General features: G+C 43.5%; 1 protein-coding gene across 16 annotated transcripts in view; it reads right to left on the minus strand.

Moving 5' to 3' along the window:
- Positions 1-261: 261 nt before the first annotated feature.
- LOC120738381 (RNA binding protein fox-1 homolog 3-like) overlaps positions 262-20,468 on the minus strand; it is a 419,925-nt gene continuing 399,718 nt past the window's right edge. For 15 of the 16 annotated variants that reach the window (XM_040039625.1, XM_040039671.1, XM_040039663.1 and 12 more), the window contains 3 exons: positions 19,349-19,407; positions 15,793-15,871; positions 10,090-13,655 (listed from right to left, as the gene is read on the minus strand). In XM_040039625.1, coding sequence (XP_039895559.1) covers positions 13,611-13,655; positions 15,793-15,871; positions 19,349-19,407 — 183 coding nt within the window. In that variant the 3' untranslated portion in view covers positions 10,090-13,610. Of the gene's footprint in view, positions 5,525-10,089; positions 13,656-15,792; positions 15,872-19,348; positions 19,408-20,468 lie in introns of those variants that run through there. The other variant, XM_040039589.1, reaches the window with a different exon arrangement.

Here is a 20,468-nt window from a genome sequence, read left to right on the forward strand (position 1 = left end):
CACAACAAATGGATGCAGATGTAAACTTGGAAGTTCAGACTTTGCACCGGCGGACAGAGACAAACAGCCACAGTTAAAACGACCCCAAAAAAACAAAAACATGAAACAAAAAGTCCCTAAAAATTTTTCATGTATCCTATAATCCAGACTTGACCACTGGAGAAAGAGACATTACAAACATCTAACTACTCAGATTACATCATTTAAAATGTAGTAGATACTTTTCATATTGACACGGATCAAAAGACTTTTTTTTGTTGTTTTTTTTAACTGTTCGAGCGCAGCTCCCGTGAGGCTTGGTGAGCACGTTTAAAGGAAGCTTTGTTCACAGGAGCTGTTCTCAGTCAGAAAATGTGACAAGATAACTTCATGCAATGAAAGCTACTAGGACAGAATTCTACCCGTAAGCAGGATGAGCTCTATTCTTTACACGTACCAGCAAAAAGTTATAAAGGACAACATTTTCTCTCTCACTCCGTCTGTTTTTTTCTTTTCAAGATAATTCAAAAGTTGGCCAAAAGTCATCCGTAAAGCTGTTTACACGCTCGAACACTAAAGAGGAAGCGATGTACCCACGTTGTGTGCACACGTGTAGTGTCGTTGTTTTAATGGGCAGGAATGCAGGTGAAAATCACCTTGAAGCTGCGGCTCTAACGTGGTGTTCAGACCAAACATGAAACAGAGTTTCACTTTGTGTGACTCTCATGAATGCGGTTGCTGGTTTTGGATCGTTTTGCAACCCCTAAATATTCACCCCAGCGACCGATGGGACGCCCGGTTCCAGATTTCCTCTGAAACTTTCTCCAAACTCTTCCTCCCCCCTCGTATCTCTCGGATGCTGAGTCAGGGGAAGCAGCTGATCGGCTTTAACAGCACAGCTTGAAGTGAATTTCTCGCTGAAACCCCGCGGCTGTTTATTTGCCTCTATTCTCGCCTCACCCGGTGCAAATCGGTTTGAATTTGCACCTTTTGCATAGACTGTGTGCATCAAAATTGGTCTGAACACGTCATTAGATTTAGCGATGGTTTAGTGATATTTGCTCATCATAGTCATGTAAGTTGTCCAGTGTGACGTAAAAACTCTGTTTTCATTCTTTGTAAAACTTTTTTTTTTTTGTTTTGTTTTGTTTTTTTAGCACAAGGTAGAAAAAAAAGCGGGTCGGGTTAATTTCTAAATGGAGTCATCGCTCGGTTTTCCCAGCGGAGGGGCGCCGACGCCGTTTGCAGCACATGTAGCAGAGCAGCATCATGGAGTCGAGGCGTGTCTCTATTCTAAGTTGCTAAAGTGTTTCTGAAATACATTGCTGGAATACTGAACGGTGACCACATCGTTAGTTATTTGATATATCGCTCTAAAATACTGTGTACTTACATATCTATAAAAGAATACTGGCCCATATAAATCCTCATCAGAATGTCCTGCTGCCTAAACACTGGTGTGAGCGCCGGCCTCAAAAATCCAGCGGACTCTAAAGAGAATTGCACGAAATCCCGAACTACTCTTACTAAAACTACGACGACTACTGTGACTAATATTGTTCAGAGGAAAAACTAGAGAAACGGTTATACTGACTGTGAACCACTGTACTGTAAAAATTCAAGTTAGCAGTTAAGAACTAAAACCGTGGCAGCCTAATATATTACATGCGTCTGCATCGTCGCCCCGTAGAAATGCTTTATATTGACCTCTGACATCAAATGCAATAAAATGAGCAGAGGTGCAGTGTAGTATCGTGTGTGTGTGTGTGTCAGATGTATCTGCAGAGCTTCATTGTTGGCCAGAAACCGTTAAAATCCCAGCAGGGAGCCACACTGTTGTCCTTGATTACCACGGAAACACACACTATAGTTTACTCTGACCTGAACCCACACACACACCTCTGCTGCCACAAATACTCACCAGAGCACCAAATGTGGATTAATCAGCTGCTGGAAACAGTCCCTAAGTAATGCACTTCAGTTTGAGCAATGCTTACAAAAAGTATAGCGGCCAGCTGCTTTTAAAGGGGACTTATTTTAGGTTTATATCATATATGTGAGAGATTGCTGAAGCCTTCGTTTAATTAGGCGAACGTGTGTTATTGTAATCCCTGTGAGCTGAAAGCTTGAAGCGTTGGATCTCCTTACACGGTCGTCTCGAGAATCTCCCCTCGCCTGAAGCTCTGGGAGCCAATCAGAAGAAAAAGTAGGATTTTAAGACTAAAGGCGCCAAAACGGCTTTTCCAGGAGCGGCGTAACGAGCCAGGATACGATCGATACGAGTTTTTTAAATATGCGAATCACACATAATAGATTCTTGTCTTCACTATAAACCAAGAGACACGGTCAAAGTAGAAGTCAGAAAAACAAGAAAAATCAGAAACAAACTTTTTTTTTTTTGTCTTGTGTTGAGATTTGCTGACAAAATTAAAATGCATAATAATACCAGTGTTATCCGTTTAGGTTTTATCAGCTAGGAGTTGACTAGAAGAAGTAGAGAAAAGTGCTGTCTACCCAGAATGTGCCTATCACACATGACATCAAGTGTTCTTGTTGCAGAATGCATAGATATTTCAGTGGACAAAATCCGAACATCTGACCAAAACCTAAAGTTCGTTAAAAAACAAACGACAAACTGTGGCTCTTTATCGCTGCTGATCATGTAGTGACCATTTAGGTTTCCCCCTTTTTCCTTTCAGAGAAGCTCTGCTTTCCACAAAGTTGCCATCGAAGTAAAACTCCAGCCTGCTCCTGCGTTGCTTCTGACCTACCGCGGGGCTGTAGCCCGTAAGTAGGCCAGAGGAACCGCGTGACAAACCTACAGGTATGAAGACGCTAAGCCTGCGTGTGATCGCTGCATGGGAGAACGAATGACCGACTTTACCCCAATTAGACTTCACGACAGTTAGTTGGCATGATATAGATACTCTGTAATATATGAGAAGCTGTCTACGGATGAACAGAGGTCGCGTGGGTAGGAGCCCTGATTTAGAACAAGTACTTTTTTTTTTTTTAACCTGAAATAAGATGAAGTTAATCAAGAAGTGTGAGGTGAGATTTACTGTACAGGATATTAACAGTACACACTGTAGTTTTGTACAGGAAGTCAGGAGCTTAACCTAGTCTTACCCTCTTGTAACCACTCACACAAAACCACTACCAAGTAGTGTACCCTGAACTCTCAAACAAAGTTGTGCTTCACCCGAACCCGCTCGCCTCTGATAAAGTTTCTCCTCAGGGCCAGCAGGTTGTTTCCAATACGCAATAAAACCGCCCGCCCACCAGGGTCAGCGCCAGAACAGCGGCTCATAAACCGAGGCAGCTGCCGCAGGAAGCCGCGAGCCGGGCTTCGTCAGCGAGGCTCGTTACGTTAGCGGGAGAGCGAGCTCTACCTCGGCGGCGATGAGCGAATGAAATCTGGGTCACGTCAATACACATCCGGGCTCCGCCGTCATCACCGAGTCCCGCTGTCTCCTGATCAAAGAGCACTGAGACTGTGTGTTCAAATCATGCTTTGGTTCAAGTAAGAAAAGAAAAATCAATATTCATAAACTTTTTATCCCACTAAACTTTGCGCTAATTAGCAAGTGCTGGAGTTAGCGCGCAGATGTGGTTCTTTTTGTGAAGTGTCTGAAAGTGGGATGTGGTGTTTTTGCTCAGAGTGGGGCACAAAAAAAGAGGGAAAAAAGCAGTTTGGGGATTGTGTGTGTGTGTGTGTGTGTGTGATCCTGCCTGTGTTGTTAACCTGTGTGTGTTTGTGCACAGTATACATTTGCTTGTGTGGTAAACGTGGGATTCGGGGGGCGATGTCGGGGGAGATCAGTTCACACTATCACCGTCACACTTTCAATCATATAACACATGATCACATGTTACAGTAAATATCAGGGACATATTTAGTGGGAGGGGTCTGATATCTATGTTGGGGGCCAGAGGCTTTCCTGCCCACCCCCTCTATTCCCTGACATCACCACAGCCCATATAATAGATATGTATATATATTTATATACAGAAAAAGAATACATACTTATTGGACACCCTAGACATTAAAGTACATTCAAAAACTGAACCAACATTCTTGATTTAACACGTTTACAGTGATTTTTCCTGATATAAAGAATTAAGGTTTCGCTTCCACCAAATTAAAACTTTTTTTTTTTCCTGTTTAAAACTTTCAGTGCTGCAAAAAAATACAAAAAACACACAAATAAATATTCTCAGAATACACGGACAAAGAAAAGTTGACATATTTCAGCCCTAGTTCCTCGATTACCGTTGGATGGGCACTACTGTATTTCTATATGTTTTATCTAGCGACATAAGTCTATATGCCTCAGGCTTGTGTTTTGGTTATGCACCTGCTGATGTAGTACGATGGGATTATTCGATTATAATTCAATTTGTTACATGGACGTCGATGAGTTATTCTCGTCAGGTGGAAACGTGCATCCTTGGTAGTCGTACGCACCTTATCGTCGCGTTGGTCTGACAGTTTGTCCGTCGGTGCGGAGTGACGCAAAGGCTTGGGCTCGGAGTCTGGCAGGTGAGTAAAGTCGGCGACTTCTGCGCCGTGTTCTCTAACTAGTCCTCAGTCAGTGACCTCTGCTGGGGCGTGGAGAGGGGCAGACGGGGAGGCTCGGCTTTACACCGTCTCACCGTCCCGCCGTGGCTCACCCCCCCCACTCCCCAACGCTGTAAACCAGTGATGCTGCCCATTGGGGAGGGCGGGGATGCCCAATGGTGCTGCCGGGAGGAAGTGACATCACAACAGTATCCACGGGGGACGCTGCTAACGCTAGGCGCTGCAGGCCAGTGACACCGCAACAAGGAGGAAAGAGCGTCATCACCGGCCCGAGAAGGAAGGAAGGAAGGAAGGAGTTTTGGGGAGGTTGGAAGGAAGAAGGCGGAGCAGTGAGACCAGGAGGTTGACCTTTGACTCCACCCACAGGAAGTACAGCATAGAAAGTGCTTCTGCCTGGATGCCGAGCTCTCCCTGCCACCTTTTCTGTTTTGTTTTGTAACTTTTTTTTGTTTTTTTCAAACACGACCTCGGCGACAGAGCAGTGTGCCACAGAGAGAGGAGGGGGGGCGGGGCTCCTCCCTCCTCCTTCCTGCATACCACAGAATCAGCATCAAGGGCCAACTGTTCATCTCCCTTACCAAAAAACATAAAAACAGATTTGTACATATATACTGCTTTATACACACTTTTTTTTTTACCATTGTAAATCACAAAAGTATAGAAAAATAAAATGTTTTATAATAACGGGACACTTTTCATTCTCTCTCTGTCTTTTTCTACCCGGCAAAAAGGTGGTCCCTGGTGGAAACTGGCTCACTCCGTCTGTCAAGTTTGTGGCTGGTTTGACACCACTGCCGCGGCGCCACTTTGTACGCCTCCCGTCTTTCCTCGCCAGCCTCAGTAGAGGGACTCCTCCTTGTCTTCTTCTTCTTTTGTTATTTTCTTAAAGCTAGTTCTCCTCTCTTCGTTGTTTTCATCTGTGATGTCCATCAATACTGAGTACAGCTCTTCATTTTGTATTTACTAGAAACAGGGGAGAGAAGCGGGGAGACTGGTGAATATGCAGAAAGTTATGTTTCTGATAGACATGCATAATGAGAGGTGCTGTGAAGAGTCAGTGTGCAGCAGCTCGGTGCAACTTTGTGCCTCTCTGAGTAAGTTTTTTGGGGGCGAGGATCGTGTCGCCGACAGCATAGTTCTCTGAGAGAAACCAACACTGGCAAACATATGGAACAACGTATGGAGTAAACAACCCGCGCTCGCTTTAAAGCCCCCTCCGCCCCATCTGTGCAATGTACACTAAAAAAGTTCAGAAGTTGAGGTTAAGACACGGCGTGGAAACCGCCAACAGGAGCCACAGCGTCTACAACTCAACTGCGAAAAAGTTTGGGAGCTCGGCGTCATTCGCGTTTCATCGCGCTCTTGTAATGCGGCATAAAAGAAGCGGGAGTAGAGGTCTCACGCCTGCCAAAACCAAAGCTACTGCTCTCCCCAGGATACAGATCAGAGCGAGCTGTAATCGTGCGAGTGGAGATCGGCAGTTTGGCAGCACAAAGTGAAAAGTCTCAGCGTATAATGGGGCCGGATGGCAGCTGGGGAGAGAGGGGTGGAGGGGTGTGGGCGAGGCGAGTGTCCCGGGACCCTCGTCGTGACAGACGCTTCCTAATTCACAGTGATCTTCGGCAGCTCTGTTGAGCGTCTGATGAAAAAATAAATAAATGAAAGAAGATGAGGCTTTAATTTCAGAATGGCTTTGTAGTGCATCACCCCGCCCAGTCCCCCCACCACCTCCTAACCAGCAGAGACAAACAGTCAAACAAGTGGCGTGCTCAATCAGCCTCCACCCTGCACCCCCGCCCCAATCTGGCTCTTCCCAGAGAGGAACTGGCCCAAGCTTTTCCTCTCCTCTATCTATTCTATACCTCGGATTTACTGAGCGCTCGCTGGGGACCCGCAATACAAAAATATCCACATGCGGTCTTACGGCTCAGCAGGGAGGGAGCACAATAGCGCTGCAGCTACATATAGGCCTCGCTGTCAGGCAGACACAAATATATTAATCACCCACGGATGTGAAGGATTCAGGGGAGGGGATGGTTCAGGCGTGAGAGCCTGTGCTGCTCTCACTCATAGTTTGTGAAGTCTGCTTAACAGTGCGCATGTTAGCTTTGAGCTCTGCGGACAGTTTGGGGTTTATTTCCTCAAGTTTTAATCTGTTTGTGCTGCCACCGTGCAGTGAAGGGGAGCGGACGCTAGTTTGGATGTTGCTGGAACGTTACACGGACTAAACAGTCGCTGGATCGTCATTAAGACAAAGGCAGAGTAGGTGAAGATCCTTAAACACTGTCACCACTACAGAAAATAATCTTTGAGCTCTGAAACCCGCCCTTCGAAATCCGAGGTGTGTAATCACAGTTCAGAGGGGTTTGAAGCTTATTTGTGCTGCTCATCACTAACAGGAGTGAGGCTCTTATCCAAGTCCTCTACACCTTCAGCTGCACGCAACCGCCTCCACAGCGTCATCGCGTAGCTAACCGACAGCGTCCATCCGTCGCGTTTTCTCCTCAACAGCATTTATGGTAGTGAAGGTCCTCAAAAACACCAAAGACTCCTGAAAATAATCTTTCGTCTGAGGTTAGAGGAGACCTGCTGAAACCAGCTGTGTGGTGTAGCTTCTGAAGCTAATTTTGGCTGCCCGTCATAGGCAAACAAGTTGATGCAACAAGTCCGCAACCGACCTGATTGGCTCCCACGCAACCTTTTTCATCAGTTACCTCAGCGGTCCCCATCCTTTAAGGTGTGGCGGATAAATACAACAACACAATAATAAACGTGACTTCACTGTGTAATTATGTAACTTTATTAGCAGCGTCCTCCTAAAATGCGCCAACAACATTGAGCGTAGCATCCTCCTCTCTGCCCCTTAATGATCTGATCGTTATGGTAACGGCTAAATATTCCTTTCAAAATAAGACACACAACTACAACACGGGAAACGACCCAGGGAAACAGAGTTGACACTAAAAACTCTAAAAACCATAAACTTCACACCCGAGCCTCAACTCTCGCGACCCAGGGATTGGGGACCGCTGAGTCACCTGACCAAAACAACCAATCACAACAGCTGATTCAGCCTAGCGCCAACCTTTCAGTTTGTGGTGTTCATGGCCTTTCATTTTTGAGTTTATTAGTTATTATAGTTCCAGTGTGACGCTACAGCTTCAATGTATTCATTTATTTTCCACAATTTATTATTAACCTTGTGCTCTAAGTTACCCATTTCCTGTTTGGATCATTTGAGCGTGATCAGATCAGTCTGTCAACCAACACAACTTATAATGACAGGAATACACGACAGTGGACGAGCAGTTACCTCAACTTAAATCATTAATAGTCTCATTTTTTTAATCTTTTGTCTCCCCGCTGTTTGATTTTGTGCCACAAAGGAGCAAAACGGCAACTTTAAAAAAACTGAAAGAGCTACACGTAGCAATAAGTTGGGCTTATTCGACGCTTAAATCTCAATGAAGCGAAGAAGAAGAAAAGATCTGTACTGACTATTTTTGTTAACTGACTTTGGTTGGTAGGAAATTTAGACTGTGGTGAGAAAGTCTTAGATTGACAACAGCAACAACAACATCCATGTGTGAAGGCAGACATGATGATCATATAACTGCTTTATTCTGACACTCAGAAAACAATCAGAGGTTACTTATATATATGTCACATATTGACAACAAAAGAATTCATGAATAAAGAAAAGGCTCATAATAGTATACTTTTAGCTATGAAATTAACCCAAAAGAAAATTACTTTACACCTTTCAGACAATATATTTTCATTATAAAGAGAACATAGAATTCAAGAACAAGTTCAGCTGAATTGAAAATACACAGATGACCCCACTTCATATAGGAATACATATAAAACAGTTACTCAGAGAATTGTGATATAGTGTATGGGTGTGTGTGTGTGTGTGTATGTATATACATTTAAATGTATTTACAAGTACAGTAACTTTTTTGCTTGGTTTTCTTTTGTACAAATATTTTAGGTGGATTAATAAATTCACCTGCCAGCTTATCAGGGCTTAGTGAATACCTATAAATATAAACGATGGATGAAGAGTATTTTCAGCTGATATGTAAACATATATACTACTATTAATAAGTACCAACACATATTTGGATCAATTAGAGGTCTAGTTGCATATTAAGCTGGTTGTGGAATACAACTAAAGCAAACAAACCCAAAAATATTAAAGTGTTTGTATAATAAATTCACATTTAAGTTACCTTTGACTTACATAAGCATAATAAAAACGGCTCAGACCTCTACAATACTGACTGCCAGTTATTAATGTTATATCTTAACATTTAAGCCTTGATAAGCTGACACTGAAACGGTTAAACAATGCTTATTTTAACTTTTTCTGTAAACTGTTGACAAACCCGTGCAGACTGATAGGAGCAATTCCAGATGACAGTACTCAAAGTTGTCCCTGGAATAACATGACGGAGGGGAAAAGTTGGATGTGCACTGCACGTGCTCATGCTAATGCTTTGGCAAACCCTACATGTATTATATTTTTACAAATCATCTAATGTGTACGTGACGAAAATCACTGAAACAAAGTTCAACTTACAGCGTAAATCTTGATTTTAGATGAATCCGTATCCAGTTTTATATAGAATGTGATCATTAATTCGTCTCAAACTCGTGGCCCGAGGGCCACTTGGAGCCCACAATACTACATATCAAGGCCGTATGTTAACATGAAGAAATATAATGTAATTTGATCCTTGAAGTTACTTTTTTGTTGGGAGGATTTGTTTGTTGTTGAGTGCAATGTTAAAAAAAGATTTAATATGAAGGCAGCATTGGCAGAGAGTCACAAACTAATGTGGACACTTATATCTGAATTTTTATTTTATTTTTAAAAATGAAGTGATAGCAGAAGTGCTGCCACGTGTGTGGCCAGAGAGGACCAAGGTGTTTAATTGGTAGTTCAATGAACGGCTTCAGTTATTTAGGAATGAGGGGAAAACTGTGTTCATGTTCGCAGTTTTGTCTTGTTATAAAGTATCTGAAATTAAAAGCAAACAAACAAAACGCTACATTATTGTAAATAGTTTTGGGTTCTTGTTTCTTTTTGTACTACTTGGTCCTCCAATGAGATCCAGTATCAGCAGTGGCCCACAGCTCATTCCAGTTTGAGACCCCTGCATTAAAACAACAGAATCTGTCGTTTGTTTGTAAACTCTGATCATTTATAGTAGTTTTGTAGCATGAAAGTAGTTCTTCCTCCCCACAGATGATAAATTCTTCTGTTGTTTATGAGAGCATCGTTTGTGGTAGAGCTGTGATCTCCAAGTTGATTGGCTAATAATCTATGGTTTGGACAAATTTGAGGTAATTTCTACCTTTTGACATTGATAACAGTGATCAAGCTTCACTGTCTGTCAAAGCATTAGCACGTGCACCCGCTCCGCTCAGGAAACTGGACGTCCAAACATCCTTCATGAGGTAAAATAAATGCTGGAGCGTGATCAGATCGTCATTTTTTCATTGCCACTGAATCTTTTATGAGGTCAGAGCGTCTGTGTCGTCATGTTATTACAGGGACCGTAAGAGTGAAGTCATGCGAAGCTGTTAGCTTACTGCAAACTACAGTGTTTTAGCGAACTGCCTCCACTCCCCCGTCTCTCTCCTCCCTCACACTCTCAAACATTCTAATGCATATATATGTATATGTATATATATCACATAGGCACACACATTCAGCTCTAAAAAAGAAACAAATCGATTTCATTCCAGTCTAATAGTGGTCACTAACTGAACGCCCACACGTGTACTCTGCTGCAGAGTTTATGTGAGAAACTCCTACAAATGTACAATCAGTTCTCCCGTTTTTTAAAATGGTAAAAATAATATTCAAAGTTTGTTCTATAAAAAACCCCAAACGGTGCGGAGCGTACGTACTAGCATACAAAAGGAAGAATAATGTTTGTTTACCTACGTAAAGACTTTTCTTTTACTTATGAGATAATGGGTGTTTTTTTCTTTTTTGATATACAACATTACTCTATATCATTTTAACATCTCGACTAAACATAACTAGCTGTATATGATACTTTTTTTATAAATATATTACATCTCAGAAAGAAAAAAAGGAAAACAAATAAAGTGCAACAAACAGATATTTTTTTTAAGACCACAACACTTTGAGTGTGAGTACATAGAAATTAAATATTATTGGCAAAAGCTTTCAGTTGCATTTCCGTAGCTGCGCTTAAATCTCGACAGCTAACAGCGGCTACACAGAGTTTCTTTTAAATCCACCTCACGCAGCACAAAGTTGTAATAGAAGCCAATGCAATGACCGCATGTCGACGAAGAGGCGAGTAAGTCTGCACTCTACACACATTTACATTGTGTCTTCTAACTCCTGGGTGCTTTCATATATAATATCTTCCTGGACTTGTGTGTGTATACAGTGTAAAACGTGTTATACAGTATATGTCTTAATATATTTATAATACAGTAGTTTTAGTAAAGAACAACAGTACAGTCTTTATTTTATCATCATGGGGTCTCTGCTTAAAGAAAAAACTGAAAAATTAGCTCTTCCGAAACCTGCTGGTTGTGTTAGAAAGGAAACTGTCCTGCCGGCTGAGAAGTGAGTAGCACTGTATCCTAGTTTGTGAGTTTCAGTTAGCTCATCCTGAGGTAAAACATTTTGTGCAATGCTTAAAAAAGAGAGCGGTGACTCGTAGAAGAACAGCCCTCTGCCAGGGTTAACCCACCTCAGTGCTGTGTCATTCCCGTGTGACGGATGTGTGGGGTTAGCGTAAACCTTGTGTACAGATCACCCCCCGTGTTGTATTAGTGAGAATATGCAACCGTGTGTTCTGCAAACTCGCTTCACATGCGACTATTCTGCGTTTAACAATGGCGTTTTGGGGAAACGTACACTGCAGACACACAGGAACCGCTGCACAATGTTATGCAAATTTTTGATTAACCGATTTACCCATTTAGTCAGTGAAGTGTGAAGAAGAAATTGTTCGCGGGGCTTATCGTGACTTCCCAGAGCCGAAAGCGATGGCTTCAAATTGTCTAGTTTGCTCAACCAAAAAAGCCAAAACAAAAGATGCTCAGTTTACAATAAGACGCAGCAGCGCAGCCTCGCTTTTGAAAAGCTGGGAGCATTACTTTGTCTGTCAGTAGACTAATCAATTATTTGACTAATCCTGCACATCAGACATGTAAGAAATTCCACTGCAGGTTTTTGGTTCATATGACAAAAATGAATCTCTACATCGTGTTTCCAGCGCACGTACAATATCGTTATGGATTCCCTGCACTCATGTTTCAAGTGTAATTAATTTACCCAAAACAAACAACGTTCAAGATGAGCTTTACTGACACTATAATAATTATTTTTTCTTTAAGACTGAGGCCAAATATTTCAATTCATTTTCTTTCCGCGAAGCATGAACATTTATTCGTTTAACTTTCTGTGCGGCTCGCACAAATGTGTTGCAGAGTGCCCTCTGGTGGACAAACCTGGTCACAGCGTGTTGCTTTTCAGCTTTTAAATCCGACATTTGCCTGACGGTAAATCGGCTGGATTTTAATGCAAATTCTAGATTCCCATATTCCAGTGCCTGGTCCCTTTATCCTTTCGAGCAGGTGTTCCCAAACTTTGGAATTCTGAGGATCGCACAGTTTCATTTCTTTTTGCTGGTTTGTCGTTTTTTTTAATGACTTGTGTTAAAACCAGTGCAGTGTAGGGTTTGGTCTGCTTCGATGGCTACAGCGACACAAACTGCGCGCCTCAGAAATGTGTTGATGCGACGCTACAAAGACGAAAACTAAGTACATTCATGAGCTGAGCTCCAACAACTTTGCAGATAAAGTTCTGTTTACGTGTCGTCAGAAGAACTTTTCAGCCAATTCAGAACTTTTGTATAATGTCTCCTGGAGGGGCGGTGTAAAGCAGAAGAACTAATTTTAAATCGCCTGGGAGAAAAAAAATCACTGGAACAGGATCTAATAAAAGACAAGTATCCCTTAAAGTAATTTAAGGCGGCTTAAAGCACATGTTTCATGGTCCTATCAAATTTCTAAAAATACCAGTGAGCATGAGATAAGATGCGAACACAGGCCGCCGGTGGGAAATGCAAATGCTCATCCCCCATATTTACATTCAGCTGTACTTATATGAATCGCTGCACATCAACACAGCCGGTGTCACATTTCCCCCAAAACACAGCAGCTAATGCAGAACAGTTGCATATAAATGCACGGTGCTTTGCAAGAGACCGGGCTGGCATATGAGCATTGTGAGTTCAAGACAGAAATCTGACCTTCATGACCCTTTACTCTGCATGCTGTCATACCACATAATACAGCTTGTAAGGCTCCACTGCAAGTGCACAACAGTAGGACACTCCAATGTTTGAGGAAAAAAAAAAGAAAGCAATCAGAGCAGTGCTGTCTTTGAACTAAGAATTACCAAGGCATGCTCGTCAGCATTAAGAGTTCTGCGTGCTGGATGAGTCAAAGATTCGATGATAAAAGCTGGGAAAGGAATTAAATGGGATGGATCAGTGTTCACCATCAACCTGATTTCTCTTTGTTGTGCGTATACACACACACACATATATATGTATATAGGATAGAAATGCCCCAGTATATTCTTAGTCAGATGACAGCAGCTGCATATACACACCTCTGAGCATGCACCATGCGTGCTGCAGTAGGCTCACATTGGTTATGGTGACACAGCACCCATATACAGCAGTCAAGATAATGCACATGTGCATAAAACTTTCCAAAAGAAAACCAAAAGCACAAAATGAATACGAAACAAGAGCAGACCAATGATGACATCAAAAAGGTTGTTGTAGAAATATCTGCTTGCGAGTGTCAGGGGAGGGGCTCAGCATGTGGACCTGGAAGCTTTTAGTTAGATTTAACTCTCCGCCAAGGACTGGGTGTTCGCTCGTTTTGTGTTTGTATTTTATTTTTTTAAAGAGAGGATTTTTTTTTCGTTTGTTTGTTGTGGGTAATGTCTCTGTCTTTTCTCGCTTTTTTCTTTCTTTTAGTAGGGAGTGAAGCGACTGTACCCTCCTCTGTATAGGCTAGCCTGCAACATCAAAGATGAAAAAGTACCAATCAGTATTCAGGTGACAGCTAGAGTCGGTTTCTCTTTCTCCACAAATTTCCTTCCTTTTAACTTATTGAGTTTTCATATACGTATAATCTCGACACAGATTGAGAGTTTGAGACACTGAAGCCAATAACGGGTTTTGTTGAATAAATTCCCCGATTGCATACAATCCGAGTGTGTGTTAGGAACGGGAGGTAAAGTGGATTGTTGGATTCGGAGCTTAACTGGTGCAATTCATACAGAGGAAATTGTTTATATGCATGTAGATAGAGCACTTTCTTGAACGGCGAATACATTTTGATTTCATTACGCTTAGAAATAAATTGAAAAACAGAGATTTTTGTCCTTTTACGGCCGTAACAATATCAGAGATTGGACTAAAGCAGAATAAGTTCTGAGAGGTTTAATCACGGCTCCTTTTCAAGTCTGGCAGAGGTGCCTGCACCTTTCTGGAGGGCCAAACCACCACAGGATATTAGCCCTTAGATTTAGCACCATGCTCAAGATATCTAGGGCAGACACACATAGAGCATGCAAGTGGGCCTATGCATGCACACCTGCACATGCACGCACACACACGCAGTCCTTCTCATCTTTCGGTGGCTCTGCTGCAATTAGGAATTCAGGCAAACTCCAAAGGCTACCGAATGTCTTCAAAGGCTAATTTTGCCTAATTTCGCGGAGCCCTCTTGCTTGTACAAAACTTTCATCCGTACGAGATGCTTCTGTAAGCTGGAAACGAGTAAAGAGAATTTCCAACCTCAACCTCAGAGGAACTAATTATTGTATAGCTTTTAAATGCAAAAATGACTCCTTGCTGCTGGAGAACCATTAATCAAATATGATTAAAGAATTAGGAACCAAACTGGTCTTCTCTCTTTAGCTTAGGAGTTTATTAGATGTTGGCCTCAGCACAGCCTGCATCCCAGTAGCCTCGCCATTTGTTCAGCGCCCCGTGAACCCACGAGCACACACACACACACACACAAACAAGCCTGCGTTAGCTCCCTGAGCTCCCAACACACACCACATTAGATATTTTTTAGGGTCCAGATCCTGACTTCTACATTCGCTGAGAGGACGATTAAAGTGTCAGAGGAAAGGAAGGAAATTTGGAGGGAAGAGAAGAAAGAATAAAAAACATTCAAGCACATTTTTTTAATTAAGTAAATGAAGAGGAAAAAGAAATGTCTTAATTAATGAAAGCTTTTAGCTAGCAGCTGCACCGGGGAACTGTACGCTTCTTTTTTTAAAGTTGTTGAAAAATCGCATGCATGCTGTAATGATGAATTTGAGTCATTTCTCAAGCTGAGAACACGCCACCGATCAAGCTTGTGGGCAGGAGAGGAGGGTGAGACAACTCCCTCCCTCAGTCTCGCTCTCTCTTTTATGTCCCACGGCACACTGCTGCATGCGTTTGATGGGCCTTAATCTCTAGGTTTGGTCTGCGAGCCCGGCCCCAACTCCCTCCTCCTCCTCATCATCCTCCTCGCCGTCGTAAAACAAAACCAAAGAGGAACTCTCAGTTTCGGAAAAAATCCTCGTTTGTTTTTCGTCACTTTTCATCTTTGATGTTACAGTAGCTGCAAAAGCTAGCTAAAAACAGACATTAACAGTTCGACCTCATCTTTTCGGGTTCGGTTTGACTGAATGGGGGGGGGGGAACAAAAAGAAGATGATCTGTCGCACTCGGGAGCAAGTTGAGCGATGTAGGATGAAAACAAAGCTTGGAAATGTATCTGTTATGTAACATGTAAAGCTCGTGTTGGGAGAGGGAGAAAAGACTGCAGTGATCACTCATTCTCACTTCAGGAGGAACTTGTGTCAGATCAATAGTGCAGGAGGTGAGCTTGCGTGGCATTGCAGAAGTTTATTGCACTTAATATCTGAGCCAATTTCCACATGCCAGGGCTTCACAGTACTGCTCAGTACTGCCCACTAGGGTGTGCCAGATAGCATGACAAAAACCCGAATCGATTAATGAACAACACGTAAATAAAAACCAGTGACGAGTGAAGTCTCTGGTCTTTATTTTGGAGTGTGTGTGTGTGTGTGCTGTAGCCTGTGTCATGGAGGGTGCAGACAGGAACAGGCGGCGCTCTCATAGACTTACCATGGTCCCCACACTGTATGTGGCTGCAGGGCCAATCGTGTGGTGATAAGGGTCTGCTGTTGCATAGACTCTGCCATAGCTGCACAACAGGGGACAGAGAACGCGGTCATTGATCTATCATTGACGAGGAGAGAAGAACATTTATGCATGCTTGTTTAATGCTCAACCCCTCAAGTAAACCCTTTCAAGTCTCTAACGCAATCAATTATTTCCCTCCCCGGCCTCCTGGGCTTCCTGCTTTATACAAGGTGGTTCAAAAAGGGGAGTTCAAAGGTTGGTGAATTATACTTGTCTTTTCATTGTCATCTTGATTAGCTGGATAGAATAGGTAATGAGCGGAGGGAGGCAGAAAAAGAAGGATGCAGAGCAGAGTTGGCGCTGGAGGGCTCGCTCTCTCACCCTGCTCTTGTTTACCGAGGCTGCACACTGGGCTCACGCCCCTGTCTTTTCATTGTTGCTGGTTTGGAACTAATCCTTCCAATTTCCTTCTGAGACAGGACAAGATGTGTGCGCTTTATTTATTTATTTATTCGACTTCACATATTCCTCTATTTACTTTCTTTTTTTTTTTTTTTTAGCTCTTGCTTGCAAATGAGGGTCTGCAAGGAGCAGATAAGGCACACCCAGCCAAGGACTGAGGGCACCAAATCAACCAGGAATTAAAAAAAAAAAAAGGAGTGGAGAGAGGAGGAAATTCTCCTAAAGGAGACAACAAGACGTACGACGTTCGTACGAGATGCGTTGAGTTATATAAGATCTAAATATGGCGCGGCCCAGTCGAGTCCGTCGGCACCCAAGGTCAGCGAGCAGGACGTGAAATCGGAAAGGCTGTCTCGGCTCCTTGGGGAGGAGGCCCGTGCCGTGAGATGGTCAGGGGAAGTCTCCGTGGTCCTCTTATCTTCAGTGAGCACTGAACCCCACAGGCCCTCTAAGGCTAATACATCTCCAGAATGACTCTCACCAGAGTGGCGCCGCTGACGAACAGCAGGTCAAACCACCCCGCGCAATGTCACAGAGCCGACTGGAAGCTAGCAGGGTCTCTACCATGTGCCTGGCTCCTGTGAAGGCCTCTTTGATTCATCAGCCTCGCCTGTACCAACTCTCTTTAGTTACTTAAAGGGCTTTGGTAATGCAGCCTGTGAGCGGTGTGGGCTTTTCGGATAATAAATGTTTCATATTTTGCAGGGTTTCACACGCCTTCCTCAATCCCGGCGACCTCTTTTTTTATGATTGGCTGACGGCTCCACGGTAAAGTCTGATAAGGTGCGGCTGAGACAACACCAGCAAACCCTTATTGATCCAGTGGGCATGACCGCTTATTCAAAAGGAAACAAACAGACAAAGCAAAACAAACAACTTGGGGCGAATTATATTAAATCTCAGAGAAAAGTAAAGGCAAGAGAAACACGAATTAAATCACTCGGAGAGGGAAAAAAAGCCGCCGTCCAATTTCTGCTCTCGCAGAGCGCGGCTGCTCATAATTCGAACCGCGGCGAGGCCTGATAAATCTTACATTATCGATATGATCTTCAGGCTCTCAGGCAGGGTGTACGTTATCACAAGTGACATGCTCAATCCTTCCCAGATTAGATTCCCAAACCGGCCCACATCCCGGCTGACAACGGCTTTCGGGGCCGAAATGAATCAGCGACGCCTCCTCAAACAGAGCACACCTGAACCAGAGTGACATCACTCAGAAGTGATAGAGTTCCCGCTGGTCCATCTCTGCCTCTCTCCGTCTCCCCACCTCCCCTCCGCAGACCCGAGGCCATTAATAAATACCGCAGTGATATACCCACTCTCCCCTCACAAGCGGAGAGTCACGACATATATCACTGCTTTTCTCATCGAGTCCAACAAGGTTAGTCTTTTTTTCTCCGTGCGCGTGTGTGCTCTTTAGCTCCGAGCTAAAAAGAATATAGCGGTTTGCCTAATAGATAAGATAACTCGAGAGGAAGAAACCCAAAATAACCCTCCACAGAATATTGTAAAATGCTGCCGGAGCAGCCCCCATTCATCACACGCGCTCTCCTACCATCACGTCTCCTGTAGATATGATCATTTTTGGTGGGAAAACACTAATTATTTAAAGCTGAAGCCCACCCTTTGCTACTCCGACACAGCGATGGCTGCATTTATGAGATTTATGAGGACATATTTAGAGGCGCACTCCTTTTTCCTTCTCCCAGTAATTTCCCCTGTTTCACAGCCTGTGGGATCAACTTGTTGCTTTAAATCAAAAGTTCTCGGGAGCCGAGTCGGACACATGGGAAACATGTCCGTGTTTTTACTTTCAATTCAGCATTTTCTCAACAGCTGCTCGTGGAGAAAAAAAGAAGCCTGTGCCTGCTCTGCAGTGCATTTCTGTTTCTTTAAGCACTTGAGAAGTGAACGCTAACGATGGATGAAGTCAGCCTTGTCTTATGGAATTATGGGAAACACGCAAAACAGCCTCAATATTCCCAGTTACAGCCAATAGACTATGTGCACGTTAGCATATGCTATTTCCGGTCCAAAACAAGTTAAGCAAATGAATGAATCAAGCGGCGATTTACATTTCTGTAGATGTCTCGGGCATTTACCCAATATATCTGTAAATGATGTTCATCGACTTGTCGATATTTTTCCCCCGCGTCTCAGAGCAAAAGAGAAAAGGGATTCAAATGTTATGTTTCTCAGCTGTCCCTCGTTTATCGCGGGTGTTACGTTCTAAAAATAACCAGCGATAGGTGAAATCAAGGAGCCAATTTTATTTTTTGACGGTGCAAAACGTTTGGTGGACATACAGCACTGCACTCCAGAGTCACACTGCTAGCGATCGATGCAGCGATTCTGTACTGTACAGGAGAGACGTCATGGAGGAGATCGTCTGCAGCGATCAGGACGCAGGACACAATGTGACGTAAAAAAAAAAAAAACCCGTGAAACAGCGAGGTGAAAGGTGAACCGCGTTATAGCGAGGGACTGCTGTAATTTTGAAAGTAAGTCACAACATACCCTTCGTACATACTAATGTATAGAAACCGTTACCAGCAATCGTTCATTTTTTGTGTGGCTTTTTTCACGGTTTGTTAACATGCTGTGCAGGTGTGTACTTGACGAGCTGATATCGACATAACGGGGGAACATCTGGTTTAACTATTGTTCACCTGTTTAAATCATAAGACCAGTCACTATACAGAGATGTGCTTCTGAATGTGGACGATGTGTCTTCTGCTGCAGTTCTGCTTGTGTTGAGTGATGTAAACAACTGATCGATCTAAACTCTTTAAACGTCAAAATTGATCATTCGATTTTTTATGACACAACAGCGGTGAGTGTTCCCACCTTCTGCTCTTTGTAACTTAACGCCATCTTTCCGTTTTCGAGTTTTGGACATGATTTTGGAGGATATCTTGACCGGAAATGTACAACCCTACATCCGGTCTCAAACCAGGAAGTTAGCATTTTCTCGTGCACAGGGTCTATTAATTAATAACTTTATGGAGATTTTTGTCTTTAAAACCCCTCAAATTACATACAAGAGAATCAGTCTCATACAATCTGAGACCCTCACCTGTCACTGTAAGCAGCGGTGGTGGTGGGTTGGGCAAATCTGTATGCTGCATAGCCACCCTGTAAAAGAACAAAAAAATACCACCATATTTAATCAGTGATTACCTGTGCAGACAAAGGTTAGCTCTCAAAGACGCAAGAAAACAACCACTCGCACACACACAGCCTCAAATTGCCTTAATGGTTAAATGTCACCACGCAGTAGTTTGCTCATCTGCTCACACACTCCCCGACTGCAGCCTCCCCGTGAGACACCAGAGGGTGCTGTTTGATATATGGTGTGTTAGGCAGGTGGTGGCAACAAGAGAATGAATGATGTTCTGAGAGGCAGCGCGTTTAGGGGGAGCAAGTCATTGTCGCACCGGAGGCTCATCCGAAGCGCAGCCACGGAGGCAACGTGAGCCAAATCCCCACATTCGGCCCATTTTTAGATTGAGGGCGCGCCGCTGCTCCGTAATTGAAGATCTCCCCCTTTTTTTCCCTTATACATGACCCCCCCGGCTCACAAAAGAAGTAAGAAGGCAGAAGACGGTCGGACCATTGGGGAGTCAGGACCGCTGTATTCATTTGCCAGAATGGGGAAGGAATTAAAGACCTCATTGTGGAGTGCTGCTATTACTCTCCTTGAAAAATGAAGCTGTTCTCCCACTGTTTTTCTATTAGTGCCAGTGGAGTGTGTGCCCATCTGTGTCCATACGGTGGATAGGTGGCTTTTAATAATGCATGTTTTCATTTATTTTTAAACTCGAGGGGGGGGTGTCCGATGCAGAGCGACATCGCGAAGTAACGGTGAGTCGGCCGAGGTCGCGGGTGCAAGCGAAATCGGGGCCACGGCGATCGAATTCCGCTCCTTGATGTTTACCAAGGGGACAGGAAGTCACAGCAATTGAAGCGGATGACTTCCTGTGGGACGGTCATGCCTTGGGAATGTGTTGATTACAGCAACAGCCTGAACAAACACGGAACAATAAATCACTCTCCCACATTGTCAAATCCTGCACGCGGCCGTGCAGCACATTTTTTATTTTGTCATGGGGAATATGTGGGTGTGCCGTGTGTGTCTACGCATGCATATGCATTAGCGCATGCCACGTATGTGCATTTATATGTGCATGCATTCG

The sequence above is a fragment of the Simochromis diagramma genome, unplaced genomic scaffold, assembly GCF_900408965.1.
Source record: "Simochromis diagramma unplaced genomic scaffold, fSimDia1.1 OVJJ01000321.1, whole genome shotgun sequence".
NCBI classification, from domain to species: domain Eukaryota; kingdom Metazoa; phylum Chordata; class Actinopteri; order Cichliformes; family Cichlidae; genus Simochromis; species Simochromis diagramma.